Source organism: Vanacampus margaritifer, chromosome 1 (genome assembly GCF_051991255.1).
Source record: "Vanacampus margaritifer isolate UIUO_Vmar chromosome 1, RoL_Vmar_1.0, whole genome shotgun sequence".
Taxonomy (NCBI): domain Eukaryota; kingdom Metazoa; phylum Chordata; class Actinopteri; order Syngnathiformes; family Syngnathidae; genus Vanacampus; species Vanacampus margaritifer.
The window spans coordinates 23446217-23459569 of NC_135432.1; the positions used below are offsets into that span (position 1 = coordinate 23446217).

Here is a 13353-nt window from a genome sequence, read left to right on the forward strand (position 1 = left end):
TGGTGCACTTTTAATCGCTTTATTGAACACACGGTAGAAAGCAAATACCTAATAAGCACCTCCATACGCGAGCTTCCCAAGGCCACAAATGCACCCAGTAATTCAACATGCAAACTGGCAACCAGACAACTCTACACCCTCATTCGCTGACTCCCACATCATGCAACAGTAATATATTATGCTAATGTATTTTTGTCTATCCTGCATCAACAACTTAATTTTACCCTTGCTAGAGAGAATGGCACATATGTATATGTTTTGTGTTTGTTTGACACAGCCTCTCAACTGCATAGAACGGTTGAAGCACTGGTATAATATTACAAAAACGGCCATCAGGTGGCAGCAGAGTAGCTCAACCAGGGCCATGTTGAGAACAAGCTGATTTGCCCCCAGTTCTAAACAGAATTGTAAATAATGATGAAACCTAACTATATTCTAATGCTAATTGCTGCAAAACAGAAACAAATAGAAATATATTTTTCTTGATGAAAGAAAATACTCAAATTTTTCTTTTGCTAGGTTCCATGTTTTTATAGCAATAGAACACAATATTCTGTGGGCCTTGCCAAATCAGTCAAAATTCAGTAAAACAGATGGGAGCAAAGGGGGTTGCTTCACTGAAAATGGCTGGGAGTTTAATCATGTTTATCATTGTTATTGTAGATTGCAGTGTAGTTGAAGTTGAAGCAGTAGCTACTGCGCTACTTTTATCACAGTGTCTGTATCTCTATATTCAGCGTTAGTATTTTGCCATCTCTGGTGATTAGCAGCAGAGTTGCATAAAACTAGAGAGAGAGAAAAAAAACTGTCAAGCCAAGTTTGAAGTTTTGGGCCACGTGCTAGTGCCGCAGCCAGGCATCCAGACTCGAGAAGTGTGCTGTGGCTCCAGGATGGACAGCGCGCGTTTGGTTCCAATTAGAACGTCTCGACGCTGACCTGCTGCCCTGTGTGCAGTAATGTGAAACCAAGCCTGTGGCGCGGCGAGCAGGCGAGCGAGCGAGCGGAGCTGCACAGTGCGCACTTACATACACTTCCCTTCACATCACTCGGACCCGCGAGGATCCGGCGCACGGCGGAGCGAGCGCAATGGCCGAGGAGTAGCCGCTGGATGGACCGTTTTCCGACGCCGTTCTCTCGGAGGTGCCACCGCACCGCTGCGGCGGCCATGGGGGGGAGCTGTCTGAGGAGGAGGTGGGGGTGGGCGACTTTGCTGGCGGCCGCGCTGCTCAGCCTCCTGCTCGGAGGGATGCCCCGGAGCGCCGCATTCCCCTCGTGGAGGACCGAGGTATGCTGGGGGAACACACTTGCGCTACAGGTTCCTAGGGTGTCACTTTATTGTCCTGTTTGTTGGGTAGACCTACAACATGCCGACTGCCTTTACCTAGACAAGATTAAAAACGAAAGGTGATAAGAGTAATCGCACCCAAATTGCGGAATTAAGCCTATTACAGTAATTCACTTTGCACACTTTGACAAGCAAATGTTTAGAGAAGTTTGCCTGTCTTGCAGGTTCCACTATATGTTGAGACTTGGTGCGAGATGAGTGTGCCATATTTAAACAGAGATGGACACTTCCGTCTCTCCGTCGGCCCCATTGTTGATGGTTGCCCGCATTTTCAGTGAATGCTTTATGATGCGACGCCTCGACAAAAATGTTTATATATTTTTTTAATGTGCTGTGTTGCACACTGCTGCGGAATTACCAACACATGTTCTAAGCTGCCCCCGTGGCGCAGATAGACCATGCCTCGCACTAGACTTGCACTGGTTACAAAAATTGTGTTTGTATTATTATAGCGGCATATAATAAGAAATCATGTACTTTATCCAACGTACTATGTCTCATTATTTTAAGGATAGTAATAAAAAAATAATCACACGAATTGAATAGTAATCAATATTAAAATAACATACTATAGGGCAAAATTAAAAAAAATAATAATTAAGTACTGTAAAGTACTGATGGGCAACCTGCTGCCTGTAGTCCATATGGCCAGCGGCGAGCATTTAATCTGGCCCAGTTGCATTCTGTTCCCTCAGAGGAACACAACGTCAAAGATGGCAAAACTATCACATGCTGTACTCAAGTAAAAGTAAAACAATACAGTCTCCGTAATGCACTGAAATACAAAAGTGTTTTTATGCCGTGTTGTCATCAAAGGTTGAAAAAAAGTTATCTTAATTTGACAAAGTAGAGAAAGTAAAAAGCTGTCTGAAAAGTAAATACTCGAGTGAAGTACAAGCCCCTGAAAAATGGACTCAACTACAGCAATAAAGTACTTGATTTATTTTATTTTTTACTTTATTTAACCAAGAAACATTGAGATTAATAATCTCTTTTCCAAGAGTGACCTAGCTACAGCGGCCACAAAGACACACAATTGATCATGATTACCAAGTACTTGCTTGCAAAGTTGATTCTTTCACTGCCATTGACGGCAAAAGACGTCAAAAATTCATTTGAACTATTTCTATTAGTTTCACATTTTTTCCACTTTTTTTAACAAGAGTATGAAAACCTAGGGAAAAAATATTGTACATTTAGAACAGATATAAAATTTGTGATTAATCGTGAGTTAACTAGTGAAGCCATGTGATTAATTACAATTTAAAAATGTAATCGCCTGATGCCTCTAATTTAAAAAAGAAAAGAAAAGATTATTAAAAATTAGGGGCATCAGACGATTACAGTTTTTAATTGTAATTAATTGCATGACTTCTATAGTTAAATCTGTTCTAAATGTACAGTAAGAAAAAATCTAGGTTTTCATACTCTTGAACAACAAAAAGTGGAAAAAAACGTGAAACAAATAGAAATAGTTAAAAATGGATTTTTGACATCTATAGCCGTCAATGGCAGTGAATGAGTTAACAACCATAATGTCCGTTACAGTCACGTTTGAGAGAGCTCCACCACTGGCGCAATTTCTATCACCACTGTGGTTTGTCATCAGATGAACTCATTCATAACGCCGAAATGGTACGTTTCCTTCAGCCTTGGATCTCTGTATGTTGATTTATTGTTGGGTCATACTAGGCCTGGGCATCTCATCGTTGCCTCCCTCTGGCAATCATGAGAAATGGATTTATTTTATTTCCTTTCTTACGCGCTCTTATTATGTGTCCATTAAGGGTGCTCTTGCAGGGTTACATAACATCCTGAGATAAGTATCTGCGGCTGGAGGGCCAGCCAGACAAATGAGATTAGTACCTAATGAGTCTTTTCATTTCCTTCTAAATATTGAGGTGGAAAATGGTCATATCAGGGGAAGGATTGAGGCCATTGAGTTGATTGCTCCTAACGATTCTTGGTGAGTGTTTGTCTAAAAGGTTTACCCTTCAAGTCTGCTGTGTTTAGTCTAGAGTGCCTCATAGTTTATGGTACAGCTTTACTTGTTAGCACGTGTAATGAAAATAATGAAAATAATGAAAAATGAGCAACAAACGTCAGAAATATCTGCACTGGCTTTACCACATAAAACATGGCGGGAAATTCATTCAGATTTATTCATGAGCGTGTGATTCCCATACGTCAATAAAGAGGGGGAATAAAGAGCACTTGCACAGTATAATGTAACAGTGAGAGTACAGCATGGGTCTGTGTGCCCTGTGGGTTCACTATTTTGGAAAGGAAGCGAAGGAAGCGTTGCATCTATTTATCTTGATTGGGTGAGGCAGAAACAGGAAGTTGAGGGTTGGGAGCAAAATGCAACAGTGAATAAAGGCTTTTTGCTAGTTTTCCACAATGTCAAAAGAAAGCTGACAAGTTCTTTTTTTAAAAGGTAATATATCACAATGTAAATAGAAAATATGGTGTTGATCTCAACGGCGCAACATAGTTTACCCTCTTGTGGGAAGACTTTCATGGGGATCCTCTACCCCAAATTAATCTAAGCATGGGTCTTGTCCAAACTGTTCCAACAACATAGCATAGGTGAGACCGGGGCTAGTTGTATCATGGGTAAGTTGTCACACTGCAATTTTCTTATCCACCAGAGGGCGCAACATAAAAGTGGAATACTAGTGTTTTTTTTTCTTCGTATAAATGGGCAGTGGTTGTGTACTGTCTGAGAAGAGAATAGCATATTGTGAGCTGAGATGAGTTCCAGTTATACGTTTTGCACAACCCAAAGTAAGATTTTTCATGTCATATATAGACAAATTCTAGCAGCAATTCATGTGAACTTGTTAGAGGAGAGATTCGGGCATCTAGTCATGCCTCAGTCACTGCTCTGTTTTAAGCTAACTTTAAACTAGAGCAAGTATTAGCCAACATGATAGTTTGGGGCAACTTGTCTCAGTCATTTTGGGGTTTGTTGTCACATATGTAAAGAATGGGCCAAAGGAATAAGCACCTCTGGAAACTCTGTTTACGTATGTCAGAAATGTCCTTCAGATAATGAGTCTGAAGAGTGAGGAATTTAGTTTGCTAGATTGTGTTTCATTGTTTAAAAATTGTTTTCCAGTTGTTGGAATTACAGAATGACCACATGTCAGGACTGATTTAAGTTTCATGATGAGCCATCCATGAATGAATCTATTAACCAAAATGATTTATTTTTTGAAATTCAATGTAATCTCAAATGTCCAGTTTAAGGGAAGCAAAACAGGAATTTCAGGCTGTGAGCTATCCCCTATATGCCAGCAGCTCCCAAGGACTTTAATCTATTTCATAATATTTTTTGTTTAAAGTTTGCTCAATGACTATGTTAAATTTTCAAGATCTATGACAAACAATTTGTCTGGTTATAAAAACAAACACAAACAAAACAGGAGAACAAGGATAATTTTGTCCTTGTTTTATTAGTTGCAAAATCCAATGTGACATCCTACCCCATATAGTGTGACAACTTACCCATTGGTGGGGCAAGATGTCACATGTTCACTCCCTCTATTTGAAGGCTTATAACTCTGCACTGACACAAAGTATGAAAATGACATAAATACAAAAAAAAAATCTTTCATCTGGTATACTTTTGGTTTATATATGATATATTGATCCCAAGAAATATATAAAAGTATAAAAAGTGATACAACTAGCCCCGGTCTCCCCTACACTTTTGACAAGATGTCAGACAATAGAGGACAACGCATAAATAATATATGTTTGAGTATTATTATATGTTTTGCTTGACAGTTTAGCATTCAAACAGACACCGATGCTAATTGCAAGCTCGTTTATGGAATTTTGCATTGATTGTTAGCATTAAGCTAAATTGACTTTATTAAGGCAAAACTCTGTGGCTGTTTTGAATACATGTTCAATTCTTGTTTTGTTTTAAAGTAAAGATGTCTCTTTTTTGAAAAACTGCTCACTATCTATCAAGTCACTTTTATAACAAGGCGCCTCTTTATTTTAATTAATGCCGTGTCAAAATGAAAGAAGCATTCACTCTCATAGCTTGGACAAGTCAACCCCATCTCTGTGAAAGTGTGTGAAATATTGCTGCCAAGACAAAGTCAAATCTGTGTGGAGTTACGGGTTATTTATGAGAGTACTGAACTGTAAAGGCACCCAGCGATAGCTTGTGAAAGCTTTACAAAAAGTCTCTAATCCAGGTGTTATTACCTGGAATTTGTACTGCAAAGCCCCATCATACTTCATGTTTGAAAAGCACTTTCACTGCTGACCTCTTCATTTTCCGTGAGGTGGAATTCAAGTGCATGAAAACATAGTAAGTGTCTCACTTGCAAGGCAATGAAATAGTAGCGGCCCGGCGCTGTTGTTACCGTTATATGACAAATAGAATTTATGCTTGCATGCCTTCTGACGCTTGCATTCTGCCAAAAAACAGTCATCCATCTCCCTCAATTTCCTCACAAGTTTCCTCAAACCGTCTTCAAGCCGCCGCCAAAGTCCTAAATTGTCTTTGAGGGGCCGTGTGAGATGATTAATCAAAGGTTTTTCTTTGTCCAAGGAAGAAGCTTACACCACTGTGTTGCTCATCGGAATGCGCAAAGAGGCCCACTCGCAAGTGCTGCACCTCTCCAGGAACAAGCGCTACACCCTCACCCCGGAGAAGCTCAAATGGGACAAGTTCAAGCTCACATACAAGTATCCTTCCTTATCCAGATTTGCAACAAAACCATAGTTGTACATGCAGTGGAACCTCCAAATTTGTCTTAAAAAAAAAAGCTATTAAAAAATAATAGAATTCATCCATTTTTTGGCTCTGGATATAAAGGTGTGGATTTTATTTAATGAAACCCTAACTGTTATTATCCCCCCACCCCTAAAAAAAAGTGTTTGCAATTTGTTTTTGTAATAAGGAAAATAGCACTCTATAATGGGGTAGATGCCACGGACTTCCGACTTCAGGGTTTCACACATCAGCGTCATTACCGGCCACTGATGGCCGCGTTCCAACACTCGCACGCCCCCCCAACCACGCGCTCCCGCACAACACACTACACACTCGCACCGGGTCACACCCGTCGACGGGAACACACAACAGAGGGGCACAAAGGCGGAAGTGCAAGAACTGGGACGCAGCCCACACGTCGCAAACAGGAAACGGAAACGAAGCTGATGTGTGAAAATCTGGAAGTCCCGCCTCCTCCGTGGCATACATTGCTCAATAAGCTGCAGTAATATTAGTTATGTGCTGAGGATATGCCTGCTGAGTATTATTGTCCGTCTGCATGTGTTGTTACCGTTTACATTCAAACAGCCATTGCAGCAAGTGTTAGAAGAACACCAAATAGATGCTATTTGTTAGCAAGTCAACGGCGTTTAGCATTGTTTGTTAGCATTAAGCTAAGCTAAGTCTCTTTGTTTTGTAAGGTAAAGGTAAATTCCACTGATTGTCACACCCAGCTATTTTTTTCATTGTTCACTATTTGTGAAACTGCTGGTTCTTGTGAAGTGAGTTGAGTGCACTAGTACCACCGCTTCAACTTTTTGCTCCTCAGTCAAAGCAAAAAAACGAAAAACAAATCCTAACACTTTATATCTTAAAAAAAGAGGGGGGGAAATCCTTAATAGTCATATATATATATATATAATAGTTATAGTAATACTGTTGGTTAAATTCCAAGCAGCAAACATCAGGGGCACGTCACTTCCAAATGAAGGGACTTCAAAATAAAGCTAACAAAAGAAATTAAATGTACATTTGTAGACTAATAACAACAGGGAATCTGATTTATATTACCTTCCTATGGTGTAATACTATGTGTCTTCCATTTTATATCAGGTTGCTGTCCTACCCTACAAACCTGATCAATGCCACGGACACGCGACGAGGCATTGCCAAGGCTTTCACCATGTGGAGCGACGTCTCGCCCTTCAGCTTCCGAGAGGTGCCGGCGGACCAGGAGGCGGACATTAAGATCGGTGGGTAGGGGACCTCCAACACTCCCGCGACTGCAGCAACGTTTTGTGGGGTCGCGCTTCCACAGTCCTTAAATCATAAAACCACAAGTCATGTAGTCAAGGCGATCATTTTTAAATGAAAAGCACAAAGGCTTAACAACTTCCATGCGTGTCAGCCCATGTCGAGCCCGATCTGTGTCATCATCCCTATGGCTCAGTCATAAGTTCTCCAGAAAGATCACTTTGCTATGCACTTTGTCATCCCCCACTGTGCTACAAACAGCTGAAATAATAGAGTGTGTGTGTGTGTGTGTGTGTGTGTGTGTGTGTGTGTGTGTGGAGGGGGGGTCCATGCTCAGCAGTGGTGGCAAGTAGTGAAGAACAAACACTGTGCTACTGTTACTTAAGCCGATTTTTCAGGTATCTTTATTGGGTAGTGTTGTTTTGGTGGCATAAAAGCATTAAATATGTGACACCCTTATTTTTTTCTTCGTCTCAATACGAGCACTATATGTAAGGCAATAAAAGAGAGAACTCATTTTGTGTGCACATAAGGTTTTAAATAACTTTTTAAAAGGGAAGTCAACCTTAAACATTTCTTGACAATAATGTGTTATATGTGACCACATTAGTCTAAACATGACATTCTAATTAATATTACATTTGTAGAATATGAGTTATGCAGCAAAATTCAGCCGTTTTTATCCATCTCAGGTGGCAGCCATTTTGCCACTTTAATAACAGCTTACCTGTTTTATGAAGCTGAGCTGTGATTGGTTGTTACCCGAGACCTGTGCAACTGTGATGTCATTTTCACTCGACAGCAAGTGGCAAAATGGCCGCCTTCTGATATTGATAAAAACTGCCGGATTTTGGTGCCTAATTCATATTACACTAAGGCAATATTGTTATATTATATATATATATATATATATATATATATATATATATATATATATATATATATATATATATATATATATATATAATATATACAGTGATTGACAATAGAAATTCATTTTGGGGTGTACACACTTTTGCAACCACATTATATCCCTCCTGAAAATCTATATTTTTAGGAGTTGTACAGGTCACAGGAATAGTGGATTTTTAAAAAAATGATTAATCTTGGCCTGATTTTTAAAAATCATAAAAACCAGGCATCTGAATTAGGGGTGTGTAGACTTTTTATATCCACTGTATACTTTTACCAGTCTGCTGCTAGACTCGCGTTTGTGTTTTTGCCAGGCTTCTACCCTGTCAACCACACAGACTGTCTGCAGTCCTACTTGCACCACTGTTTCGACGGCATCACGGGAGAATTGGCGCACGCCTTTTTCCCGCCGACGGGCGAGATCCACTTTGACGATCACGAGTACTGGATTCTGGGGAACATGCGGTTCAGCTGGAAGAAAGGCATGCGCTATGCTCAGCCGGCCGGGGTTTGCGGTGAATACATGTTCACCGGCCTTGTGCTTTGTCGCAGGGGTTTGGCTCACAGACCTGGTCCACGTGGCGACGCATGAGATAGGCCACGTGCTGGGACTAATGCACTCCAGGAACCAGAAAGCCATCATGCACCTGAACGCAACACTGACCGGCCGCAAGCTCATCACGCAGGATGAGGTGTGGGGTTTGCATCGTCTCTACGGTACGATTATAATCCACCCTCATTGGGTTCTATCCGTAAATTACAACACAATAGGAATTGTGTCAATTGTGGCTTACATTTCCCACAAAATGAGTAAAACAAAGGGGGAAAAAATGGAGGTTATCCAAGATTTTGTCCTCTTTCATCTCAACATGTGGCCATTTATTATGAGTGGAAGACGCATTTTGTCTTTTTTTTTGGGGGGGGGGGGGTAGGGATCATACCACCGCATTTGAATACGTCACTTGGAGCTGATAAAGTCCTAAACCCCAAAAAAAAAAAAAAAAAAAAAAAAAGAAGATGGACGACCACAATAGGGTAATGACTGATTTGTTTATGAGTGTCCTGAGGCTGCATTTACACAATGATTGGCAAAGAAATGTAGCTCACCATTGGATTTTGACCAGTTTTTTTTTTTTTTTTTTAAGAAAGTAGTCTTATGCTCATTATTTTCAACAAAGGCTTATTTTCTAGGGGGAAAAATTGCATAAATGACTAGAAAAAAGTCGCATTGTTGAAATTCACTTGTTAAATAATCTGTGACTTTTACACCATAACATTAATACTTTATCTTGGATTTTTTATTTTTTGCTTGATTCTCATAAGATTACAACTTCTCATCCCGGCAAAAAACGTCTTTGTCCTTGAAAAAGATTCCGATTTGTACTTTTCTTGGACAAAAATGATTTACAATCTCATAATACGGCATCTTTTTTTCCCTCTCTCAAAACATATGAAATTGTTATTGTAACGTTGACACTTTATTTTCTTGAAAATAGGCAACTTTTTCGATCTTATATTCGGGGTCGTTCTCATTAAACGATGTTAGAATGATGTAAATTTAAATGTACTAACTGGTTTAACCAGATTCTGTCATGAAAGACCGAAGAGGTTCAAGACATGGCACTGTTGTCATATCGGGAGAATCACAAAATGACTTCTTCCATGCACGGGTTTTTTTCTGGCAAGACATGATCCACTTGGCACGCGTTAAGATGATTGTGTTTGCTCATTGACCCACATCGTGTCCCCTGTCTCCTCCAGGATGTTTGGACCGGTTCTTCATCTGTCCGGCGTGGGCTCGTAAAGGCTATTGTGAAAGCAAGCGCAAGCTGATGCAGAAGCATTGCCCCTCCAGCTGTGATTTCTGTTACGGTAAGATAGCAGCAGTCCAAGTGGAGGGGAGGAAGAGTTTACCCTGTTGAGCGCTTTGAGGAGCTGCTGTGATCCGTTTGCCAACGCAGCAATGCGAGCCAACAGCTCCAAACCAATAAAACAGTGTCCTGAATTCACGGTCCACATCAATGACAGCAGATGAGCTTAAATGAGCTCGCTGTGTACATTTGCTACAAACTCATGTCAGAGGGCCCCTCTTGCACAACACAAAAATGGCTCCTCCCGCTTTGTTGTTGCTTTCTGAGATTTCGGCCGGCAACAAGGGACAGAGCGAGGAGGCAGGAGGATACGATTCCTTGGCTCGCTCTAATCTGTTCCTCATTGTTGATTGGGAGACGTCGTACGGCTGTGGAAAATTCCTGAGCCCCTCCAAACCGCTGGAATTTCAGACTGTGGCTCCAGGGTTAGAGACACACCAGGTCAATTTGGATTTCTGCTTCATTAGAGAGAGCGGCTGTTCTCTATGCGGACTTTCAGTTGATAGCGAGGTTGGACAAAGCTCGGAGGGAAGTTACGAAAGCAAAATCAATGTCCATGGTGATAAGTACAGGTGTGCATCTCTCCATTAAACTCAATTTGATACGTATCTCCAAATATGGGGGGGCGATCAAAATTCAAGAAGGGACCATTTTAATGATTAGATTCAGTTCGATTGTCTGATTCAAATTAGTTGCTGTTACACCTCTATTGATAAGGCTTGTGTAACCTTGACGGAATCTGATTTTTTTGTGTTCACTCACCTACATTCAGTGCAACAACACACTTCACCACAATCTAATGCAATCATACCTATTTAGTATTATAATTTGTAGGAATATTAATCGGCAGTGCTTTACCTTGGAATTTAGGTTAGATTTTACATTTGGTGTTGAAGGTGAAAATGTTCCCAATTTTGTGGCGCCCCCTGGAGGCCATGACACCCATAGCATTTGCCTATATTGCCAAATGATAATGAGCAAGCAAATGCTTAAAGGACAAGCCAACCTTAAACATTTCTTGACAATATTATGTTATATGTGACTACACTCGTCTCAACATGACATTTTGATTAATATTACGTTTGTGGAATATGAGTTATGAAGCAAAATCCAACCGTTTTTATCCATCTCAGGGGGAGGCCATTTTGCCAATTGCTGTCGACTGAAGATGACATCACAGTTGCTCAGGGCTCAGGCAATGACCAATCGCAGCTCACCTGTTTTCTGAAGCTGAGCTGTGATTGGTTGTTACCTGAGACATGAGCAACTGTGATGTCATTCTCACTCGACAGCAAGTGGCAAAATGGCCGTCTTCTAATACTGATTAAAAAAATAAATAAATTGCTGCTCATCTCATACTTCACTAACGCAATATTAACCAGAATAGCATATTTAGACCATTGGAACTGCATAGAACATATTGTCAAGAAATTTTGGGGTTGAATTCCACTTTAAGAATGGCACTAGTAGCAATTCATTTTGTTACCCTTTGCATGTTCAATACCGATCTCAACACGACCAGAATTCCCTTTCCCAACTGTGGCTCCCACCCCGAAACCACCGAGGACCAAACAGAAGCTGGTGGTCGAGGGCAAAAAGTTGACGTTCCGCTGCGGGAAGAAAATAGCATCGAAGAAAGGCAAAATATTGTGAGTACGATCACCATTTGCTCACCTCGTGTCATACCGTTTGCTGTGATGTGCTTCTTCACCGAGTGCCATCTTACGTACCACTTTCAGCTGGTACAAGGACGGCGAGCTTCTGGAGTTCTCACACCCAAATTACATCTCTTTGAAGGACGACCACATCACTATAGTGGCCAATGCCATCAACGAGGGCACGTACACCTGCATCGTGAAGAAGAAAGACAAAGTTCTCACCAACTACTCATGGAGAGTGCGTGTGCGATTCTGAAGGCCTCACTGGCTCTGAACTGAAAACACACACACACTTCATTCACTTGGGCACATATTTCTTTCTTTTGTACTTTCTGTTCTATGTACTGTCGACAGTCATCGTGCAAATATGATTCCATGATGTGAGCAAAATAAAATATTCCATTATCTGAAGTATTTTTGAGAACTACAAACGCATAGTTGTAGATGCCGCGGGGCATCTGACACACTGACCCGCCACAACATTATGACTACTTGCACAATTAAATCAATACATGAGCTGATTAACTGAGATGATCAAAAATATTACAGCTTTCTCTGGCTTAAAACTGAAACCACAATAAGTAGATTTATTTAATGAATACAGTGGTGCCTTGAGTTTATGTTTATTGGCAAACTAATCATTAAAAATGAGAATTTCATGTGTATATTTTATAAAAAAAAGTTGCCTTAAGAATATATGCCCAGTAGCATAATGCTAACACTAAATGCTATAGAAAGGTTAACGATCAGCATCAACAGTAGCATTTACGCTGCTTTTAAAAAGTACAATATTAGACAGGGCTATTTTTCTTATTAAAAAAGATGCAAATTTGCAGTATTTTGTGAGAGAGACAGGACCATATAACCTTTGTAAAAGGTAGAATATTATATACCAATCAGCTTGATAATACGGAAACAAACTCATCCCTGTGATTTCATTCAAATTACATGAACTGCAACAAAGGGATTAAGTTAACAGTGAGACCAACAAGCCCATCCCCACCAACCCAATCGGTCTACAGCGGGGTTTTTTTTTTTTTGCGAGGTTAGAGAAGGTGAGTCGTACGACAATGTACACACTCAGCCAAAAGAGTTCTTTTAAAGCAAGAACAAGCAGTGTTTACTTTGGCCTTTGAATCATGTACAGTATTTGGACCTGCAAGCACATGTGGAACACCTCACACGCCTCACTTGCTTTCCTCTGATGGTCTCGTGCCAAACACCATCAGTCACATGATCCACCAGCTGCTCTTCTTCAACGCACCAGGTGGAACACTAAACAGAAGAGCTCTACTGGAGGGAGACCGATCAAACCTAATAACTGACTTCTTTGTCTGTCTGTTTTGATAAAGTGTCACTACATCTTGGACTGAGCAGACATGTGCTGCTTAGTTTTTCTTCGTGGGCCACGAATCCAAGAGTTGATTTATTCAATTCCAACACTGAAGCGCCATTTAATTAGAAATGGCAGAGCAAAGGCTGCGTGGCGACAAGCAGAATGACATCACCTTGGACGGCAAAAGACGGGGTGTTTTTCCACCCGCCGCTCTGGCAAAGCAACCCAATTACAAAACA

The 13353-nt window shown here is 40.7% G+C and overlaps 1 protein-coding gene across 1 annotated transcript; it reads left to right on the plus strand.

Annotated features, from left to right (window-relative positions):
• The first annotated feature begins 883 nt into the window (after positions 1-883).
• Positions 884-12167, plus strand: mmp23ba (matrix metallopeptidase 23ba). Its single transcript, XM_077575806.1, has 8 exons — positions 884-1285; positions 5919-6055; positions 7197-7336; positions 8564-8731; positions 8802-8966; positions 10011-10121; positions 11643-11769; positions 11860-12167. Exons 1-8 carry the CDS (start codon positions 1109-1111, stop codon positions 12032-12034), a joined length of 1200 nt encoding a protein of 399 aa, XP_077431932.1. The 5' UTR covers positions 884-1108; the 3' UTR covers positions 12035-12167.
• Positions 12168-13353: the final 1186 nt, after the last annotated feature.

What these genes read in the sequence shown, in the direction of transcription:
- mmp23ba (XM_077575806.1), top strand. Translation starts at nt 1,109, where the DNA reads ATGGACCGTTTTCCGACGCCGTTCTCTCGGAGGTGCCACCGCACCGCT. An exon ending in TCCCCTCGTGGAGGACCGAG is followed by an intron (nt 1,286 to 5,918) that starts GTATGCTGGGGG and finishes TCTTTGTCCAAG; the next exon opens with GAAGAAGCTTACACCACTGT. An exon ending in TCGAAGAAAGGCAAAATATT is followed by an intron (nt 11,770 to 11,859) that starts GTGAGTACGATC and finishes TACCACTTTCAG; the next exon opens with CTGGTACAAGGACGGCGAGC.